The sequence below is a fragment of the Parasteatoda tepidariorum genome, chromosome 3 (genome assembly GCF_982258835.1).
Source record: "Parasteatoda tepidariorum strain Cologne lab strain chromosome 3, Ptep-v5.0, whole genome shotgun sequence".
Classification (NCBI taxonomy): Eukaryota; Metazoa; Arthropoda; class Arachnida; order Araneae; family Theridiidae; genus Parasteatoda; species Parasteatoda tepidariorum.
The window spans coordinates 52110057-52124068 of NC_141757.1; the positions used below are offsets into that span (position 1 = coordinate 52110057).

Below are 14012 nucleotides of genomic sequence, written 5' to 3' on the forward strand. Positions count from 1 at the left end.
ATAAGACACTCAGTAGTTTAATGTTAATTACAGTCACTCGAAAAAATATTTTTTCGAGTGACTGTATTAAAAAAAACTAAATTAACGTATCTTAATCCAAGCAAAAACGAGTAGCCAGAAACGTTCTTTTTACGGATTAATAAATAAACAAGACGATTTTTTAAAAGTTCATATACCAAATTATCAAAAGTAAAAATTATTGGAAATAATTAAAAAAAAGAACATAATAAGAACTTGAAACTCAATAGACGTGTTTCTTTTTATTTCCTCATATATTAAAAAATGATTTAGTACCTTTAATTTTTCAAGATTCCCTAATTTGTTTTGTCAAAATTGTATTGTACTTTCAATTTGTAAATTTGAATGAAGTGTTGTTCCATTATCAGGAAGAACATGTTTCGTAAATCATTAATATTCGTGAAGCCATATTTATTTAATTCAAGGTACTTAAGTAATAAAGCTGAAGGTTTGAGTAAAACTGCAGAAACGAAATGGGATATTATTATATCTGGTGGTGGCATGGTTGGATGTGCTCTAGCTGCATCATTGGGTATTAATAACGTTTTTATATTTACAATATATTAATTTTTCACATCATGTTAATTTTTTTTTTTTAACGAAAGGGACTTAGACTTCTGCAAAACACATTTTTTTAAAATTGTGAGTGAAGAACTTATGCTAATTACTATAATGTATGACAGTTAAAGTTTTCTGAAAAGTAATAAATAGAGCCCGGATTTTGATGACCCAAAAAATCTCAACTAATGCCCTTAAAAAGTGCGAAAATTGCGCTAAAAATGCCTTCTGACATGGTTTAAATAAAGTAAAAATATTGAACTAAAACAATGTTTTACTCTTTAAAATTATTCTGAGTCATTTCAAGAAATATAAAGCAATGCAATACTTGTTCTATGCTCATTAAAGTTTGAAAAATATGTTTTATATCCTAAAATAACAACAACAAAAAAGGAACTTGTATTGACTCCAAAACATTTTCATTTTGTATAGAAACTTTAATTAATATTACTAAATATCAGAATTACATTGGATTATTAAATGATTTTTGATATTTTGAAATGTAAATGAGGGTCTCTTGTCTGAAAGTAAATTTTTATACCTGGAGAAGTTTCTTTCAATGTCTACTGATGTTATTGGTGCGTACTTGAAAAAGACGGTCTCACTTCTTCAATTTGAAAAGATGTTACTTCACCTCTTAATATCCTAGAGATTTTCTTCATTGTTTGGAAGCCTGTGTTCTTCTCTAAAACTTTGTTCAATTTAGCTGCTGCACTTTGTGCTATTTTTCCCCTTGCTTTTTGGAACACTTGATTCACTACGTCAATATAATTTATTGCATCGCAAAGTTCCAATTCTTGTTTCTCCAAGCTTGTAATCGTCGAGGACACAATAGCAAAGTTAGACTTGATAAATGATAAGTTTCCTTCGATTTTATCAGAGGCCAACACGTTTTGCGCTATCTTAATTGATGCAGCATCTTCTGAGTGAAGACAAATTATAATTTCATGTAATAAAAATGCCCCAAAAAATAATAAAAATTGGAAAAAAAATTAACAAAAAACTTAAAAAATGCTTTAAAATGAAAAATATGCCCCAAAATTTAAAAAAAAATGCCCTATTAATCTTAAAAAATGCTCTAAGGGACAAAAAATGCAAATGTCATCAAAATCCGGGCTTTAGTAATAAATTATCCCAGAATTGTTTCAAGGGGACTTCTGCTGTAATTAAAATCTCATACAAATGGGGACATTTCCATATGCAACTGTTCATGAAAACCAGGGTTGGCAGGTTTTTGACATGTGACAGTTTAAACCATGGTTTAAACCGTCACGTCAAAAACCTCACTGTCAAAAATGTCGAAAATGTCAAAAACCTATATTCATATGTGAAATTTAATTAATACATAAAATTTATATATTTTTTATAAAGGATAGTGTTTCTAAATATGTTCTAGAAAAAATAAATTTAAAATTTTGAAGAAACACTTATATTTTGAATAGTAACCAAAATCTTGTACTTTTGAAAGCTCACATCTTTTGTAATATTATGTATTCATTTTCATGTGTTATTGAAAATCTGCAGTGATATTATTAAGAAATTTATTTATAACCAAATTTAGTGTATAGTATAGATTATACTAAAAAATAGACATTTTTAAAGATAAACATTAGCAGTTTTGCACATTAGACATCTTTTAAAGAAAAATCTTTTTAATATTCTTTTAAATCTTCTTAATAATCTTTTTAACATAAGACAATACAAATTTAAGTGCTTTCTGTTAAATACACAGAGTAGTTAGTGTCGATTTACAGTATATTCAGCCTATTCATTTACTATGCTGAAAATTTAGTTTATCCAAATACTTGTGAATTTCATTTTGCTGAATACTATATACATAGTTTTGTTGAATATCTAAATATTCAGCTGTTGAATAATTACTTCTTGCTTTCAAGATATGCATTATTTGTATTCTTAATACAAGTGGGGGAAAAAAATTAAGAGGTAAAAGTTGTTTTAAAATGATAAGTGCAATAATTATAAATAAATATAATAAACAATATGAATTATATTTATCATTATTCACAAATATAACTACTTTTAAATTCAAATTAACATACTGGATAATAAAGATATTCGGTATAACATTAAAATTTTTTTTTCATACACTTGTATCAAGTTTGTATTTATACAACATAACTTGTAAGTTCCTTATAAATATTAGTTATATGTTCCTTATATGTCAAAAATGCATAGTAATAAACTTTTAATTTTCTTAAGTATCAAAAGAAAAAATTTTTTTTTCAAAATATAAATATTTAAAAAAATTTTGTGCAAAATTTTTCTGCACATGCATTTGAATATAAATTTCTGAGATTTTAAATCTGTTATTTTACCTTAATTTTAATTAAAAAATATTTTAAAACCTGCTGATTACCTATAGTATAATTAAATTTCAATATAATGCATGGCAACTGTTGGTAGTTTTGAAGTTTATATATTTTTTTGGCAAACTTTAGTTTTTGACATTTTTGACGGGTTTTTGACGGTTTAAACCAGTATTATACCCTTGTCATGTCAAAAACCACTTTTTGACGTCAAAAACCCAACCCTGATGAAAACTAAACTTAATCAAATGCTTCTTCGCTGTTCTTGTACTTAGAATAAATTAAAAGGCTATACATATTTTCTTTCCAGTTGACTCCATTCTCGAACTTTTTTTTTAATATTTTTTTTTCTAGGCCCTCATGTGCTACTGCCTTATGCTGCCATTTATTGAAGAATCTTTTTTTTTTTTTTTTAACATGAATGATTATGCATTATTGTTATTATCATATTCGGTATTTTTAGATCTTAAATAAGCTTAGAGGGAAGCAAGACCATTTAATAAGATGGTGGGAGCTGTATTTCGAATAACTTCTTTCACATTCTTTTTAACTGTTACTTTTTGTTGAAAATTAAATAGCTTGTTTTGTATGATTAACATCCTTATAACATTGTATTTTTTCTGGTGATGTTAACCTTTCTTTCGCTGGCTATATATAATAATAAAATTATAGTTAACTAAACAGGGCTGTTTAAAATTATAGTTAACAAAACAGAATCATATTTAGAAAATAATGAATTATTTTTATTTGCCAAAATATTAATTTTTTAACAGAGCAGCTATTTGAACTTTTCATCAAAGTTATTTTTCAGATCAAGGCAAACTTCTGAAAATGTTATCAACTGCTTTGGTTTTCAAAAAGGTATTGGATAATACAATAAAAAAGAAGTATGTAATGAAACAACAATTATGGAGGGATCTCGCATTGTAAATTTGCACAGGGTCTCCTAATGGCTAAACTGTGTCTAGTTTTATAACATATATTATTGAAAGTATAGTGTTATTTGGATTATTGAACATTTTCAAATAATCTAAGCAAGCCCCTCAAATTATAATTAATTCACTCAAAAAAATAGTTAATGATTGCAATTTATTATATGAAAAGTGACTGTTAAAAAAAAGCAAAAAAAATCAATCAAGGAAGTGTGTGTTTTTCTCTCTCATTTTCTTTCTTTCGTTATTTTTTTTATTTTATAGGATGTCATTATTACCTACCAACTATAGAAGTAAAATTTTTTCTTGCTACATTTGTATTCAGAAATTTTCTGTATCAAAAATATAAATCTTACCATATTTCTTTGTGGCAATTAATAATGTTTTAAAATTATATATTATAGGTAGCTCATCTATACTGGCCGAACAGAAGATATTATTGCTGGAATCAAGTCCTAAGAGCCATTACCCTATTGATCCAAATAGGTATTCCAATAGAGTAACTGCTTTAAATAATAGCACAAAGGAACTATTTGAAGGTATTTATTATATATTTATTTTAATTCTTATTCTAATTTTGTGTTTTTATAATACAAATTCAGTAATTGAATTTAATTAGTTTTTCTGAAACTTTTCTTGTTAGCTTTCTTATCTATATTATTTACTATCTTTTGCTTAAATTATTCTTACAGAACATATTTAATTTTAATATAATTATATTAAAGCCATAATAAAATTTTAACCACATCACCATTGAAATAGTAATAAAGATCATTTTTAAAAATTTTGCCTTTTTAAAAATTTTTATTGATATAGAATTTTTCTGGATTCATAAATATGTTGAATTTGCTATTGATTTTTCATTTATCTTAATTTTATTTGTTAATTGTTCATCAATTGCACAAGTTATGATCGTGCTGATATTTTCATTAAAAACAAATAAATAAAAAGCGCATTTATTTGATTTACAATATATCAGACATGTAATTTTACTAGTTAGTATTTAACAAGATAATTAGTATTAGTACATAATAGTAGTTAGTATTTTACAATAAGTACTATTAAACCACCTGTCTATAAAAAGCACATTTTTTGTTAAAATTTTAAGGTGGCTCTTAATTGTTATTCTACTGTAAATTATCGTTAACAATTTTTATGAAGTACTTAAATTGGTGATAAGCCTAATTTATAATTTATTGTATAATTATTTGACATTAAAGAAAAATTTTGATATTTTGCATACTGTCAAAGTATAATGATTTGTTAAAAAAATAATAATTAAAAAATAATTTTGTTAGAAATTGTTTAGTGTTTTTTCATTTTTTTTTAATAATTCACTTTTGCCTCTTCTTTTTTCTAACTTTAAATTTTTTACACTTATTCATTGAAAATATTTCAAGTTGTTAAATAAATAATAGACTAAATAAATAATTAAAAGAACTCAGTTTTGTTTCTATATATTTAAAAACAGTCTTTAAAATATTATACATCATTAAAATTTCTTTTTATTAAATTATCATTGTTATGAATTCTTATCAGTGATCAAAAGCTAAATTTCAATATGAAGTTGTTTCACAAAGCATAAAATGAAAAATATATACACCTATGTCACGAAATTTTTTATGTTTTTGTAAAATTGTACTTAATATCATATCAAAACTATAATTTTTTTTTTACTTAAACACTAACTTCAAGGATGTTTTATTCTTAAAGTTTTACATTTTAATTTCTTTTGCTTTATATTCGTTTAAAGTATAATGTGTGGAATTTATTTCATTGTTATTTAAGTTTCAAAAATGTTTAAACTTTTTTTCCTTATGTATAGGTTTCAAAGCATGGGAAACAATTTGTAATTTGCGAATGAAAGAAGTAAAAAAGATGGTGGTATGTAAATTTATTATTTTAAAATTTTAAGCTTAAAATGAAGTTAATAACTCTGTTGGTTCTCAAAAATTCTGGAAGGAACAAAATGTTGCAAATATTTTAAATTAGACTTACTTAATAAAGTTTTTCATAAAATATTTATTATTTTTATTTATTGAATTCTAAATATACACTCCGAATATACATGCCGAATCTATTCAATGAGATTAGTAGAAAACTTTTCATACGTTTTGTTTGCTATCACTTCTGAAAATAATAAGTTAAATCTCATTTTCTAAAGAATATTACTGAATTCTAGCGAATCATTTACAATTCATGATTTTCCAAAAATTTTTTTGATAACTGAGTAAATATACTTATTGTTATTCACATTTTTACTACTAAATATATTCACTATTATGGCTTTGATCGCTATTACTAATATTTTAGTGGTAGTTGAAGTATCAACTTTTTTTGTTTCTTGGTGTTGGTTAGTCAGGAAGCTAAAAGAAAACTGGAACAACAGACTTTTAACTCGGGAGTTCATACACTATTGAAAAAAAGAAAGCGCAAAACAGTGTTTGAAACTCGTAAAATAGTTCTTATTAAATTTTTAGATACTCTTATCATTGACAAAACTAAAAATAAACAGCTGACAACAATTCTGAAATCATGAATATGGCCCATAACTTATTCAAGGCTATGCTTCATTTTTTTTCTTTCATTGGTATAAATGTTGTGTGGCGACCACTCTCATTTGTTAGTTATCAATTTTATAATTGATAAGAGTTCCACGAATGTGTTACATATTGACTAAATAAATAAATGAGGATAATTCATTCCAATTCAACATATGAAGGCAAGACCGAAAAAAAAATTTACTTGCTATCAATATCATTGTTTTGATAAATAATAATACAGTCCAGGAGAAGAAACTTTTTTTATGGGTGCCGAATCTATTCAATGAGATTTGAACTTAGTCCTGTATTTGCTGTTCGACTGCTGTAACTCACGGCTCACGCTGTCTTTCTCTTTATACATGCCTCACCATTTCCCTCCTTTCAATGTTCCTCCTTCCTCCTTTCCCTCCTTATTACTGCACTTGAAGCTGCAATGGTTAAATGTAGGCCCATTATTTGATTAATTGTCAACACCTGGGCTACGAACATGAATGTTAGGAAGTAATTTTTTTTTTCAAAACTCTTGAAGTAGTTTAATCTCTTTGAATTTATTTCTTTTCAATTCTAAATGCTATGTTGTGTAACAAAAAAAAAGTGAAGCGCGGACTTACTGTAAAGGAGTTTACTGTACTTTCAATTGGGATTTAAATAAACCTTGCATTTTTACGATACAGTTATAACTTACTCAAGTTGGTCCGAAACATGGCATTTTTCACTTTATGTGGCTCACTATGAAAAAAAAAGGTTGTGCATACTTGATGTAGAGTAAATTATTGCACTATTAAAATGTTTCAAACATCACTTTTAAAACTCCTGTTTTTTACTAATCATTTTACTGTGTGAAACATTTTGTGTATTTCTTCACTAATATTATAGGTTTGGGAGGCTTGTTCAGATGCTAGAATTTCAATTCAGCAAGAATTCCTTCAGGATGATATTGCCTACATTGTAGAAAACGATGTCATTCTTAATGCTCTCTCATCTACACTTGATAATCTGTCTGATCATGTTCATGTTTTACGAGGAGTTAAGGCTGAAGATTACACTCTTCCCGTTAAAAAGGATGATTTGGTGACTATCAACCTAAATGATGGAATCTCACTCAAGACAAAACTTCTGGTAAACATTTTAAAAAGTTAATTGTCTAGTTTATTTAGCAGATTGAGAGTTGCTGTTGGATATTATTATTTACTTATTGGATATAATTCTTATTACTTTAAGTTCTTATTGGATATATTTCTTTTGTAATCACTTTTCAATACAGAGGTCTACAGTCACAAATTTTCAGCAGCTATAAATAGGGCATATTATTCACAAAAAGGTATTATTTTATCATGAAAATGTCTTGAACAATGGAATGCAATATAAATATTTAGTATTATGCATATTAAGTATTTATTTGGACAGTAAAGAAATAAAATATTTTTTTGTAAAGTGTAGAAGACCCTTATTATACAAAGGCATGATATTTTGCTAATATCACTTTATTATTCTTTGTAATTTTTTAGTTAATTTGTTATCAATTTTGTTATACTTATAACAGTAACATTTTATTTGTGTAATTGAGTATTGCAAGCATGTAACTAACAAATTTCTTTATCACTTAAAGCTTTGAGTAAACAACAAATATTACCCTTTATTCTTTTTAATGTAATTTAATTCCTTTCTACTGGGTGATAAGCTTTTGTCTAAATAATTCCAATCAATTTGTATCTTCTCCATGCTAAGGAAAGAAAAAAAAGTCATGTTACTTGCTTCAATTTTTTTCGAACAAATATATATTTTTTAATTTTATTTTATTCGATTCAAGCTATAAGCACAACTTTAAAGATCTTGGTTCTTCACGAATTTTGTTAATTGTTAAATTAGTATTTTACTTTTAAACCTAAACCACATTTTGCTACGCGCTGGTAAGTTTGGTTTCTGCTTGTTTGGTTGACATATTATGAAACATCCACTATTATAGTCACCATCAAAATTCTAATATTAGAAGTAGAAAAATTTTATGTTTATGACAAGTTGAAAGTTACTAGCCACCCATTATAGCAATTTTTTTAAGGAGATTCATTTTTTTCCCTACCGTTTAAGTGAGCAGCATCGTACAAAAAAGGGCAAAGTTGATTTTTTTTTCATTTTTAGTATTGTTACAGAAAGGAGAAAAATGGACATCAATTCATGTTTATAAAGTTATGTGTGAGAAACGACCAGCCATTTTTTTTTCTTTACAAAGTTCTTTGTCTATCTTTAAAATTTCTGCAACACTCTTCAATAAAATTAGTTTGTTTGCTGACCACATATAATCAATGCCCCTTATTTACCTTTTTAATAGCTTCCTATTGAAATTAATATTCAGTGTTATTATTGAAGTCAAAAACAATTGCTTATCATTTCATTTTTTTCTTGCATCTTGTAAAAACTTCCTATGTCTTTTACACTCCATAGGCAAAAGCAGCCTACTCTTGATTTATATTTTAAGTCAAAACAGTTGTTCAAAATAAAAGGGAAAAAAGTAAAATTTTCAGTGTCATCTTTTAATTTTTTTATTGCTGCTTTAACATTAAATATGCATGTTTGTTAATAACAAGTTTACTATAACACCAGTTCTGTTTGCTATTTTAAGTTGTCATTATAACAGAATTTTATTTTTCATAAATTTATTTTTGAATTATTTATTTAATTTAAGTGTGACATTGATTGATTAATACTAATTTCTATTATTTATTTTATAGATTGGAGCTGATGGTGTTAACTCACTAGTTCGGAAGAAGATGAATGTTAATTACATAGGTTGGAACTATGAGCAGAAGGGCATTGTCGCAACCTTAAAATTATCTGAAGTAATTATTTAATATAGGTTGTATCTATTCTGAAATTTATTTAGTATCTGCCAACCATGTAATAGCATATTCAACTAAAAACATTGTTAGTTCTTCCTCTAGCTTTGTACAATTAGTACTCACTGGCTATATAATGATTAATATTATAAAAGTAAATATCCCAATATTTCTAAATTAAAGCCAAATTATTTATTATCATTGTTGAAATAAACTTTCAATATCATTAAATTAAATTGTTTTATTTTCAATTGTGTTATAATTTTTTGCTCATTTTATTATCGTTATTCACACATTTATGGCAGTTAATTTTGTTCATAAAATGATTACCAAAATAATAGTAAAAGCTTATATTTCATTTTAAAAATGAAAATATAGTTTATAAAAATTTAAAAAAATTAAATTTCTTTTTTTTAAATTTTTATTAAGTTTAGTTTTTGGTGATACAAATGATAATTAAATATGACAAATGACAGTTTATTTATCAGTTAAGTTTTGAATTGGCAGGTTTGCTTCAGTAATATTTCCTTATGAATGTTATTCCCCATTCCTTAACTCATGTTTACTTTATTTCAAATTGATTAAGTATTTAATAACATTAGATTTATAAAGTTTTTAATAATTAGGATATACTCTTGTATGTATTTTTACATAGTAAAAAATAGTTATCTTTAGTATGTAGTGCTGATTTTTTAAAATTGTATATCATATTTTGTATTTCATATCTTGAAAAACAACTTTGAATTTGGGTTTGCAAAATAAATAGTGAGCAGAAGTTGCAATGTCTAAAATACATATTTTACTTATTTTATCAAATAGTATAGTTACATATTTTGATAAAAAATTTTTTTTAAAGATAGCCGATGTTTGATAATATGTTACCATTTTTTTCCCTTTGAATTGGTTTTGTGTTGGGCAATATCAAGTAGGAGCCATGGGAATTAAAACTAAGTAAACAAGCAAAAGTTTTAAACAATATATATATAATCCAAATCAGCCTTTTCATGCATCGAATGCATGAAATGGCTAACTTTGACACATTATGTCTAAGTTCAGTTCTTTTTGAAGTTTAAGTTTAAAAAATATTTATTTCCTAAAATTTAATAAATAACCTCAATAGAATAAATTTCAATTAACAAAATGAAATTATTCATAAATATCATTTAATTACAAAATAACTTACGAAATTCTGGACATATAATTCCCTTTAGGATAACATGGAAAAAATAAAGTCTTTTTCCCTCTGACAAGGAACATTTTAATTAGCGCAAATGACGATTTTGGTTCTGCAGCATATAACATCATCACTTCTGAAACAGAAGCAAACTTCATTTTATCTTGTCTGTGACGACGATACTTGTTTTAGACAAGACAGTCTTTGTCCATGACATTAAATAAATTTTACTGGCGTGTTAAATCACATAACTGAAACCCTTTTTTTCTTCTCTTATTTGTTTTAACATTCAGTCTGTTAATAAAAGCATCCTAACAGGCATATACAGTCATAGATTTCATATTTTACTTGGAATCTACTCAATAAGTACATTATTTATACATTTATGCATTATACATTATTCATTTATGCATTATACAGGGTGTCTATAAAAGAACTCCGGGGTTTTGAGGCAAAATATTTTAATGAAATAAAAAACATGCATACATGTTTTATACATGACTGAAAAGCTTACATTTTCAAGTTTTTTTTAACACTTAGTAACTTCAAGTTTTTTTTAACACTTTCTCTTGAGACACACTCGGCCTACCCGGCGACTTTTGCTTCAAAACACTTCCTGTTTCCTTAAATGCACTGAACCATTGACGAATGGTTTTGTCAGAAGGCGGGTTAACACCATAGTTACGTCGAAAGTTTCTTTGTACGGTAACTAAAGACTTCGTTTCTATGAGCCAAATAACACATTGAGCCTTTTGTTGCGGAGTCGCCATCATTTCAAATTTCGCGACGTCATTTCAAGGTCAACGCCCTGCAGCGCCGCCAACAGTGGATACAAACATTCCCAATTGGTATGAGTAAAACTTTTTGAGCTACTCTTTTCAGAGAAATCGACTAAATTTTGCTATCTTTTATAGTTACTGAGATATGAATTTTTAAAACCCCGGAGTTCTTTTATAGACACCCTATACATTATTCATTTATGCATTATACATTTATACGCTATACATTTACACAATATTTATTATTATGTTTCTTTAACTTTTTTTTTTTAGTATTTGATAATTAGAAATCTAATACTAAAGAAAAAATTTTATCATTCACAAATATGTTTTTCAATGTTTAACTTTTAAATCTTTTTTTTTTTTTGTTGCTAGCCTACTGAAAATATTGTTGCATGGCAACGCTTTTTGCCAAGTGGACCAATAGCTTTATTACCAGTAAGTATTGATGTTTTATTTTGTGATTACTCTATCTTTGAATAAAATCTTTTTTGTTTTCATAGTTAGTAGCAATAATAATTCCTTTTCACTATTCCTCGTTTCATTTTATTATCATCTTTAAAAAAAAATTTTTTTTAAATTCTTACTCAGATGCTTGATTTTCTTTTCCAATAATTTACTTTATAATTTTGATATAATCTAGCTATAATATTCTTAACATGTTGCATGTTTATGTATGATTCTTATATTTTTAAACAGACTTGAAGAGTAAACTTTTTAAAATGAAACATTTCAGCCAAACTCAGTCATGTTTACCTAAATTGCTATATGCTTAAAATATGTGTATTTATAAGTCCTACATAAAAGAGAAAGAAAAATTATAAATACATTAATCTTAGACTGAATTTATCCTACACCTTTTCAAGTCTTCTTGGAATGCAATTTTTTTTTATTTTATGTTATATTTGATTTTTTATTTGGAGCTGTGTAATATCAATTATAAGATACATAGATGTGGTTTGGTTATTAGCAATCCTGAACAAAATGTTTATTGCATTCGAAATTCGTTTAAATAATCATTCATAATTCTTAGGAATTTATGTGGCATATATAAAAATATTTGACTATAACTTTTACATTAAATAAGAATTAGAAAAAACAATATTTTGTTTATATTGCTCTACAAAATCACTGTTGAAATATTAAAAATTACTAATCACACAACATATAAAGCCGAAGCGGAAACTCTTAATTCTCTTTTAAATTTAAAATTTTACACAAAATGAAAACTCTAAAATATTTATTTATTTAAAAGCAATAAATTGATTTAAATTTTTATTATTTTATGTGTGTGATATGATCTCCAATTTAATTTCATCTAAATGTTGATGTAAATTTGATCTACTCTTTAAATTTAATCTCAGATATGTTGTTTTAATAAATGTTGAAAAAAACATAGTTTCATTATGATGAAGTGTACTATGAAGTAATAAAAAAATAATTTTAAAATGGGTTCTTCTAAGGTACATTTTTCTCTCAAGCCTTTTCTTAGCAGAAGGAAAAACACCCAGAAACTATTTGAATTATAATCATAGAACTATTTCTTAACAATTTTTTCAATTTGCCATTCATGGATTATTTTTATTTCATTTATGTGTGTAATGATCAAAGCATTTTTGAATTTGAAGGGAATTATTTAAAAAAAAATATTTTTAATGTACAAAAGGTACATTAAAGTTATAATGTTAAGTGAATATCGTTTCCAGCAAAATGACAATTCTGTACTGGAAATTATATGATATAGTTTTCTATGATATGCTGAATCTTTGCTACAAGTCCCGACAACGGTGACGTAAATAGACAAGATTTCAGTGCCAATTCATTTACTTAATTGATGACTATCTGTAACATTCGATTATTTATTTGTGACGTGTGATATTCTTAAATCGGACAACAGAATTTATTAATATGATTTTCTTTCTTTTTTTAAAACTTCATATTCCTGTTGAAGAACAATAATGAATAAACATATTTTACAAATTTTATAAGAATACAAAGTAACTTACTGATTCATTTCTGATATTTAGCTGACAGACGATTTATGTTCTTTGGTATGGACTGTTTCTTTGCCCATGTGTGACAAGCTTCTTGAAATGCCAGAAGAGCAATTTGTAGATGCTCTAAATTCAGCTTTAGTAAGCTCTTTGAAATATTAATTCTTTTTCTATATTATGTTGTAAAGAAATTTTTAAGAGTGTTATTTTTCAAGCACCAATCAAATCATAAATTTATTTTATTTCTATTTAATTATTTAATGCTTTACTTACAAATGTAGAAATTTACATTTGATGGTAGAACAAGTTCTATCTAGCATATTTTCTTTTTGTGGAGTCTAATGCATTAAAATGATTCTCAATTTTACATCCTTCCCCTCAAATACAGATTTCAGTATTATTCATTATCATTTATGGAGAAAGCTTTATGAATTTCTGTTGAAAAATAACACTTTTTTTCACAGTGATAATTCTGCACAATTTTCCAGTTATTATATTCAAAAAAAATCAGAAGGTTATTTATCTCAATTTTTTAAAAAAAATTTAGATAAATGAGTCGCTCAGAAGCCAATGCTGTTAAGTCCAAAACACAAAAATTGAGAAAATTAATGTTTTTTGATACATTAGATTTTAAAATTCTTGGTTTATTAATTTAATTAGAAAAGTGTATAAAGTCTTTTTTCGAGGTGTAAACTCTGCAAAAAAACAAGATATGTACAGGATGTGTAAATAAAAACATAAGTATTTATTGAAATAATGACAGCATCTTAAAAATTTTAGGACTTATACCTTTTGGCAACTGAAAAAGATGAGAAATTTATGTAAAAATAACAAAATAACATTTATTGTCATA

General features: G+C 25.8%; 1 protein-coding gene across 4 annotated transcripts in view; it reads left to right on the top strand.

Moving 5' to 3' along the window:
* Window positions 1–108: 108 nt before the first annotated feature.
* Window positions 109–14012, top strand: part of Coq6 (ubiquinone biosynthesis protein COQ6, mitochondrial) — a 37938-nt gene continuing 24034 nt past the window's right edge. For all 4 annotated transcript variants that reach the window (XR_011636540.2, XM_071179465.2, XM_071179460.2 and 1 more), the window contains exons 1-7: window positions 109–550; window positions 4240–4374; window positions 5661–5719; window positions 7255–7497; window positions 9108–9215; window positions 11541–11603; window positions 13193–13300. Coding sequence is in view for 3 of the 4 variants with exons in the window: in XM_071179465.2 (XP_071035566.2) it covers window positions 364–550; window positions 4240–4374; window positions 5661–5719; window positions 7255–7497; window positions 9108–9215; window positions 11541–11603; window positions 13193–13300 (903 nt within the window). In the remaining variant the exon portion in view is untranslated. The remainder of the gene's footprint in view (window positions 551–4239; window positions 4375–5660; window positions 5720–7254; window positions 7498–9107; window positions 9216–11540; window positions 11604–13192; window positions 13301–14012) is intronic.